The following is a 9126-nucleotide window of genomic DNA, read 5'->3' as shown; positions in this document are numbered from 1 at the left end:
ACCAGGAAGGCTAGATTGCGAAATTTTGTTTTGTTTCTGGGATTACTTACTTCTCTAGAACACAATAAAAACATTTTTTAGGATTTTTTCAATACCTATACTCGGAATTGATCACCTAATTGTAGCAAAAATTATGCGGGAAGTCCCTAAGTCATTAATCCATTGACAAACTCAAAAAAACAATAATGATTGTACGGGAAGTCGTCTAGATGGGACAATCCAAAGGTTGTCTGCAAGAGATTGCTTCTTAGCGATAAGACCGCCTCTCGTTACCTAGATTCTAAAGAACTGTAGGTATCTAATATTATTGAAAGATCTAACGTCATGTTCACATGAGCCCCATATCGCGAAGTTATGGGTATTTCAATAATGGCCGGGTTTTTGTTTCTAACCTGTTAACTTCCAGAACCCGGACAAACAATTCTTATACGTAGGTCGTAGATCACTATTGCAAGTACCGCAGCAAATGCAATTTTAGTTACCTACTTATGTATGTGTTAACGGATTAACGATTAACGGTGCCCATCTATTGCCTATATTCTTAGTTATTGAATGGTAATCCAAATTCATCAACACTCCCAAAAAGGCGCGTGGTCATTGCAAGTAAACACAATTTAATAATGATGTTGTTATAGGTATTGTGTGTTAATCCGTCACTAAAGGTGCACTCAAAGACTATCTTGATCTAAAAAGCAGCACCTTTAGCCACCCGCAGTAGAGTAATCAAGGTTTTCTCATGCACATAATTTGGATCAACAGACAGGCTAACGATTCACCTTGAGGAGGTGGTTGTCTATGTTTCATCAATAGATATTTAAGCACATTCTTAAGTAACTTTGCCTCCTTACTCGTATATGTGTACCTAATTGTTTGATATGATGCTTAAGGTCACTTTCTGCCGTCGGCAGTGGAGTTCACTCTCATCTCACACCCTGTGGAGCCTAAAATGGTTACAATGGTTACTGGGTTCTTCAAAAAAGGATGGAACCTACCGGTTTTTAAAGGGTCGCAACGCGCATGTAAAGTACTCCCCTAGAGTTGCAGGCGTCCATAGACTAAGGTGATCGATTAGCATCAGGCGAGCCGTATGCTCGAATGCCACCGACATGGTATAAAAAATACGAACACCAATTACACGGTTAGGCAATGAAAATATAATTATATTTTAAATTGTGAAAGTAGTTACTTTAAGTAGGTAGGTACCTATTATGTATCCTACTCAGCAATACTTGATAGAGTTAGACCAAGAAAAGTCTGCAGCGATTTTGATAGCCCACGCAGTGCAAGTGTTATTTACACATCATAAATTCATAGAAGTTTGACGTTTAAAATGACTTGCACTGCGTGGGCTATCAAAAATCGCTGCAGACTTTTCTCGGTCTGACTCTAGTAATCGTGTCAAGTAGAAATGGTCTCTTGAAGGTCTGGTCTCTCTGTAGAAATGGTACTTAAGATAGAGCTTAACGATAGTATTCTAATAAGTAGGTATCATTGTGTGTAATGTGTGTATGGTACATTTTATAAAACTATAGGTAATTTTAATATACTTATTTAACCTACGTCACTCCCACACTAGGGTTCTCACCCTAGATTCGGAGATCCCGGCTCTCTTCAACACCCGTTTTGACCTGGAGACGAGACGAGGCTGAAGGCAGAGCTGCAGTCTGCAATACAGCAGAAGTCGGACACTATTGTCCAAAGTTAAATGGGTGATTCGTGGTCCGCTGAGGGATACCTTCATACCTTTATTTACATATTGAGAATGTCATGAACTTTCATTAAAACATGTTGAATTAGACTCTAGCTTAAGACCATCGACCATCACGAATATTCAAGTAGAATCAATAAAGGCTACATATAAATTGATACATTATTTAATACATTTTCCGTGACAGTGCGGTCACGTCGCACCGATAAATCGGCTGGTTTCGGTAAATCGTGTTACTCGTAGCCACGACTCCTTTCCTATACAATAAATAATAGTCTCGTAGGTACTACGGTTAACTAAATTTGCGATATATAGAAAAGGGTTGTCGTATTCGTATGTCACGACAATTGACTATGACTGGGTTTTGGTTGTTCAATATAATATCTTTCGTCCTACGTACCACTGGGTCCTGACGCAGCTAATGTCAGATAGGACTCCTGAAAGAAGATTATGACTTGATTTTTTTGTTAGATGGTTGGCATTGGCACAGTACTTACTGTGCGTTTCTCCAGAAACTTCCTGCCTCGCACAGCTGCTCCACTATGGAATGAGCGATCGCCTATGCCAGCGGTATTTCCGGACCATTACGACTTTCAAGCCTCAAGAAAAGAGCGTACTCCCATCTTAAAGCCGGCAACGCACTTACAACCCCTCTGGTGTTGCGGGTGTCCATGGGCAACGGTAATAGCTTACGGGTGATTCGTCTGCTCGTATGCCTCCTATAGGTAGGTTAGATATAGGTATAGTCGAGCTATAGTGTAATAGGTATACTCGTAGTCTTCCAAACAGGAGGCTCCGGGTTTGATACAATTAATGTATATGGAACATCAACATCGTCCATAGTTTAATACAATAATTAATGTATGGAACTATTTATGGACGATCATGTGATCTTTCTTTTTCATCTGTTACCTATACCAATAATATGTTTAGGTACTTTTCTTTTGATAAGTATTCTTGGAAATTTCATACATTTGATATTTAGATACCAGTTGCTTTTGAGGCTCAGTTTCCCCTTCCGGTAGTCGATCGATAGGGACAAATCATCATGAAATACAAAAGTAATGCTGCATGCTGCATTGCACTTTCTCCTACTCATCGTAAGTTACAAACAGGAGTGACCCAATATTACAAGGTTTAGGTTTCTTAAAAAAAATCCCAGTAGTTACCACTGGTAACAACTTGGTGGTAACTAGTGGGAATAACCCCTATTTTCAGTACCTACTTTACGCCACGCCATATTCATAAAAGGACTTCACTTGTGTCTTGTCTACCTACTGAATATTCCTACTTATACAGACCGGTGTAACATAGAGAGCGTCACTACTAAACACCTTTTCCAAAATATTTGCGAACTTTTATACTTGGTCAAGCAAATCTTGTCAGTAGAAAAAGGCGGCAAATTTGAAAAATGTAGGCGCGAAGGGATATCGTCTCATACAAAATTTGAATTTCGCGCCTTTTTTACTGACAAGATTTGCTTGACCAGCTATAGTTTCCATTTCTCGCCGCTGGAACGCGGCGGAGCCGGTGGATATTATATATCGGAATCACCATTGGCGTCACGTCACGTGCGGTTTAACAATGTTGCCAGTGGAAGTATAAATTCTGACTTTTGTAAGTATAAGGTATACTTGGTCAACCAGACGCGAAGGGATATCGTCCCATAGAAAATTTGAATTTCGCGCCTTTTTTGACTGACAAGATTTGGTTGACCAGCTATACCAATTTTTTTTTATACGAAGTATGTAGGTATCCGTTTTATTTTAAGTACCTATGTAAGTATCTATGAGGCGTTATTTGCCTGACAGTAAAGCTATTTGATTTCATTATCCTCATATATTTTCAAAGAATTCAGATCATTGACTTATATCTCAGGACTGGCCTTACGTGCACCAAAAATGGTACTAGTTCACCGGTGTCACTCACGAATTCGAGCCAATCGTGTAGTCTAACGCAACTAGTTGCGACCAATCGCGCAGCCGCGCGCGCGATGCGAACTCATCAACCAATCGCGTTGCAGCGTTTTTACACCGCTGTACTGAGGGCCTACCGCGAACCACGTTCGACGTGTTGCCTCCCTGTCACACTTACGTACGAATTTACAAGTGCGACAGAGAGGCAACACGTCGAACGTGGTTCGCGGTAGGCCCTCAGGCCCCATTCATCCTCCATTCTTATTGCCCGTAAGGCCAGTCCTGAGATATATACAGTGTGTGGCCTATAACGCGGGCGAAAAATTAAAACGTAGATTCTACTCCTCAAACTAGACAATGTTTTTCAGCGACTTTTAAAAATAACTTTTGGTTTGTACGAGGGGTGTTCAAAATATTCTCGATATGAGAATGAAAACAAACAAGTACGAAAAGTTTGATATTTTTATTTTTCAATATACTCCCCCCCTATGTTCATACACTTAAAAGATCGATCAATTATTTTTTTTAATCCCTTGTAAAAATATTTTTTATCTTTCGTGTAAAAATGCTCCTCCACTGCCGCCTTCAATGCTTCATCGTCAGAAAATTTATTTCCACGCAGATCCTTTTTAAGATTGGGGAGCAAAAAGAAGTCGCTGGGGGCTAAGTCCGGACTATACGGTGGGTGAGTAACAGTTTTAAACCCACGTTCAACAATAGCTGCCTTGGCAATATGAGCAGTATGGACGGGGGCGTTGTCATGCAGAAGCAGAATACCTTTGGTTAACTTTCCTCGCCTCTTTTCTTTAATTACATCCTTTAATTGACGTAGAATGTTAGCGTAGTACTGTCCTGTGATATTTACACCTTTTTCTTTATAATCGATTAGTAATACTCCTTCACAATCCCAAAATATCGTGGCCATGACCTTGCCAGCTGAAGGGATGACCTTCAACTTCTTGGGATGAGCTGAACCCTTAATGTGCCACTGCATGGACTCTTGTTTACTCTCTGGGTCATAATGATGAACCCAGGTTTCATCTCCAGTAACTATTCTTTGCAGCACCTCATCAGGATTTTCACCGCACAGGTCAATAAAATCGGAACAACAAGCTACACGCATGTCTTTTTGAAGCCGAGTCAGCATTCGCGGAACCCATCTTGCACTTACTTTTGACATATTAAGATGGTCATGTATAATATCATGTACGGTACCAATAGAGAGATTGGTTACTTGTGCTACAGATTTTACCTTCACTCGACCATCTTCCAATATAAGTTTTTCCACTTTATCAATATTTTCTTGTGAAGTAGCTACTACAGGCCGGCCAGGTCTAGGGTCATCTTCAATACTCTCCCTCCCGCGTTTAAACTCGCTTGACCACTTTTGAATGGTAGATAAAGAAGGAGCAGACTCACGGTAAACACAATCCATTTCCTCTTTTATGGTTTTTTGATTTTTACCCTGTTTTGTCAAGAATTTTATCACGCATCGATGTTCTAATTTAGTTAACATTGTCAATTCGCACAGGATGTTCATGTTTGTTCAGCAATTGCAGAAAAACAAAAGACTATCTCGGTTCGAATTATACTTTTTTTTAATGTCAATGAATAAACCTTAGCGGCCAGTAACGAAAGAAATTTTAGAAGAGGTCGTAAGATATCAATACCGAGAATATTTTGAACGCCCCTCGTATTTTAAAACACTTTAAAATTTAATCGAACACGCAATGTATTACGAAATTGATTATGCCTGTGCGGTGACAAGACTGACGGGCAATGTCAATTAGACGGAATTTAAAGTACATTGAAAATATTATTTAGTTAGTTTGAAAAAGGGACAATTTTAAGACTACATAATTTTCAAAAAGTTGTTGAACAAAAGTTTTATTGTTTGAGGAGTAGAATCTACGTTTTAATTTTTCGCCCGCGTTATAGGCCACACACTGTATATGTCAATGATTCAGATAAATATCACAATAAGCAAAGACTATTTCATTATCTTCTACTTAATTAAAACATAAACGGCATACTTTTTCTTTGTCTAGTTTGACCATCAAATTGTAGTAGTCAAATAGTTAGTGTGAAAGTTACCGAGAAGGCCACCGAGAATGCAAATGTAAGAAACAATACAATATGATTTAGAATCGAGAGATTTATCCGAACCAAGAGTAATTTTTGGCTAAATTTATATTACATGTCTGGCAACATTATTTCCAGTTGTAGTCGACGACAGTGTTGCCAACTTGGCATAATTGATGCAGAGCGCCTACCGCGAACCACGTTCGACGTGTTGCCTCTCTGTCGCACTTGTAAATTCGTACGTAAGTGTGACAGGGAGGTAATACGTCAAACGTGGTTCGCGGTAGGCCCTCAGGTCTGGCATTTTTTCTTCTGCTTTGGCAACACTGACGACTCGACGCGCCGCCGTACTCGTATCTGGCAGTCAGCTGTTTGAGCTGTTCGACATTGTCCTTGCGTGCAATAACGAAATAATCCAACTCAGAACATGGATTTTAACGACAAAGTTGTGTTAATAACCGGTGCCAGTTCAGGAATTGGAGCGGCTACTGCCATTTACTTTGCCAACCTGTCAGCAAAGCTGGTATTAGTGGGCCGTAAAGAAAATAACTTGCGAAGAATCGCTGCATATTGTGAGAAAGTAAAAGGAGTAAAACCTCTTACTATTACCGCGGATGTAACTGAAGACGCAGACGTAGAGAGGATCATCGACGAAGCCATGAAACATTTCCAGAAGCTGGACGTGTTGGTCAATAATGCCGGCGTTTTAAAGCCGGGTGGAATTAAGAATTCCAATATGGACAACTATGACACTGTAATGTCTACGAATATGCGCGCCGTTTATCACTTAACAATGCGGGCTACGCCTCATCTCATTGAAAGCAAAGGTTGTATCGTCAACGTGTCGAGTATAGCTAGTACGAAGCCTAACGCTTTAACCATAGCTTACAACGTTTCGAAGGCCGCATTGGACCAGTTTACAAAATGTGTAGCTCTGGAATTGGCGGCAGATGGTGTTCGCGTTAACTCGGTGAACCCTGGATTTGTGAAGACGAATATCCTGAGTGATACGGGGTTATCGGAAGACCAATTGGAGCTGGTCGTGCAGAATATTGTCAATAACATGCCGCTGAAGAAGCCGCTGCAAGCGGATGAGGTTGCTGGCGTCATTGCGTTTTTAGCGAGCAACAAAGCTAAAAGCATTACTGGATCTTGTTTCGTAATCGATGGCGGTAGCTTATTAAAGTAAAAAAAGTCTAATAAATAGTAGGTGCCATCTCAAAATACATACTTTCTTAGGTATCTTAATTAGATTTCATTTACGATGCGGAACCTAAAGTAGGTAGATAGTAGATACCTATTTGAAGTCTCATTTCATTTTATATAAGTACCCTACCTATAATTATCTTTACGTCACCGTAACCTAGGCCCGTAAGTGGGATTTCTCCAGTGGGAAATCTCACTTCCTGGCCAAGGCAAGACGTAAAACTTTAGACAAACCACGGGCGGTAATTCGTAAAGCCCCAGATCGCATATTTATCATCGCGATCTGGAGCATTCACGAATTAACCTCTGTAGGTATGTAATGTAATTATAGTGCCAATGATGAATTATTGTATTCCTTTATGAATAAGTCTATGTTATACCTTTTTTGGTTTTTCGTATTTGACCGTATATACTTACCTAGGTAGTTTTGCCAAAAGTAATGTCTACTTATTATACTTACTGTTACTTAAGGTTGTCTAGAAGAGATCGCTTCTTAGCGATAAGACCGCCTGTTGTTACCTAGCTTTTAACTGTTGTCATTTTCTGTGTATTTTTAACTGTATGGCCATGTATGGCGCACAATGAAGAATATTTATTATTATTACTTTACTCTTTGATATACATAGTAATGGTCCTTGAAGGGTTGGAGGGAAATTATTTTTTCACCTCAGCAGCTCGAACAAGGGTAATTTGCTACTTAAAAACAGTGAGCAAAATCGCATTTTGCTCACTGAGTGAGACAAAATGAGCAAAATGCGATTTTGCTCCCTGTTTTAAGTAGCAAAGTACCCTTGTTCGAGCTGCTGAGGTGAAAACTTAATTGTTGGTACATCTTAAGAAAACATGAGTGAATGGAGGTAAGTGATGAAGAAGGAATACATTTTTCGGGTTCTCTAATAATTATGTTCTCACTGCTGAGGTGAAAAGTTTTGTGAACTACACGAGATCAAAGTTATTTACATCTCGTGCGCTTTTGAGTCCCTTACTACGCTCAAGATTCTAAATTACATTAACTCGCTACGCTCGTGAATCTAGTATAGAATCTTTCGCTTGCACGGGACTCAAAATAAGCACTCGAAGAAATATCAAACTTTGATCTCTTGTTGTACAAATAACTATTCTCAAAAATGGACGGCAAAGTAGACATTGCGGAAAAAACTTGCACATTAGAAAAAAACCGGCCAAGTGCGAGTCGGACTCGCGCACGGAGGGTTCCGCACCATCAACAAAAAATAGAGCAAAAAAATCGTGTTTGTTGTATGGGAGCCCCCCTTAAATATTTATTTATTTTTATTTTTAGTATTTGTTGTTATAGCGGCAACAGATACATCATTTGTGAAAATTTCAACTGTCTAGCTATCGCGGTTCATGAGATACAGCCTGGTGACAGACGGACGGACGGACGGACAGCGAAGTCTTAGTAATAGGGTCCCGTTTTTTACCCTTTGGGTACGGAACCCTAAAAATACTATTACTTATAGGACAGGCCGCGTAGCCAAGATGCCAATCGCTTACGCTTCGTAGCGATCGAAACGCAACCGTCACTGTCGCACTAATATAGAAGAGTGATAGAGAGACACAAAGCGTTTCGTTGTCGAAGCGATAGCGATTGTAACCTTGGCTAGGCCGGCTGTCTCTCCTAAATCTAAACAGTGTGACGTAGCGCAAAAATAATTACCTAATTTTGCGGCATAAACTTTTTTTTACGTTAACATAAAAGTTTGATTTTTTTCACAGCTCCAAGGGACCGTAGAAGGAGCTTTAAATTTAAACTCGATACCTCCACGCGTTCCCGAGATAAAGGGTCTTGACAGACAGACGGACGTAAAACAAAGTGATCCTATAAAGGTTTCGTTTTTTTTCCTTTTGCGGTACAGAAGTTAGTTTAAAGTACAAACGTCCCATATCTACCGTAAAAACCGTATTTGAACGAGTATTTAGTCACGCGAATGTTTACGGCAGGTGATACGGTATTTCGTGCCACCTTACAGACAGGGGATGTAGCTCAGTGGTAGAGCGTTCGCTTTGCATGTGAAAGGCCCCGGGTTCGATCCCCGGCATCTCCAAATTTTGCAAACGCAAACTCTGAAAATCATAACATTCATAACCTGTGAGAACGTTACCGATTGGTAGTTGGCCCAAGATACCACTTTGTTAACCCTATGACCGCCAAAGACGTCAACTGACGCACGTAGCTACAGCCCAATATCAACC

At 40.1% G+C, this 9126-nt stretch overlaps 1 protein-coding gene and 1 non-coding gene across 2 annotated transcripts; both read left to right on the top strand.

Moving 5' to 3' along the window:
- The first annotated feature begins 6087 nt into the window (after positions 1-6087).
- On the top strand, positions 6088-6931 carry LOC134663051 (3-oxoacyl-[acyl-carrier-protein] reductase FabG-like). The gene has a single exon (XM_063519347.1). It carries the CDS (start codon positions 6134-6136, stop codon positions 6893-6895), a length of 762 nt encoding a protein of 253 aa, XP_063375417.1. The 5' UTR covers positions 6088-6133; the 3' UTR covers positions 6896-6931.
- A 1975-nt stretch (positions 6932-8906) lies between these two features.
- Trnaa-ugc (transfer RNA alanine (anticodon UGC)) lies at positions 8907-8978 on the top strand. Its single transcript has one exon. It is a non-coding gene; the product is annotated as a tRNA-Ala (tRNA).
- The last annotated feature ends 148 nt before the right edge of the window (positions 8979-9126 follow it).

Source organism: Cydia amplana, chromosome 1 (genome assembly GCF_948474715.1).
Source record: "Cydia amplana chromosome 1, ilCydAmpl1.1, whole genome shotgun sequence".
NCBI lineage: Eukaryota > Metazoa > Arthropoda > Insecta > Lepidoptera > Tortricidae > Cydia > Cydia amplana.
The sequence above is the reverse complement of the archived record's forward strand: the minus strand, read 5'-3'. Positions and strand labels throughout refer to the sequence as shown.

What these genes read in the sequence shown, in the direction of transcription:
- LOC134663051 (XM_063519347.1), top strand. Translation starts at nt 6,134, where the DNA reads ATGGATTTTAACGACAAAGTTGTGTTAATAACCGGTGCCAGTTCAGGA.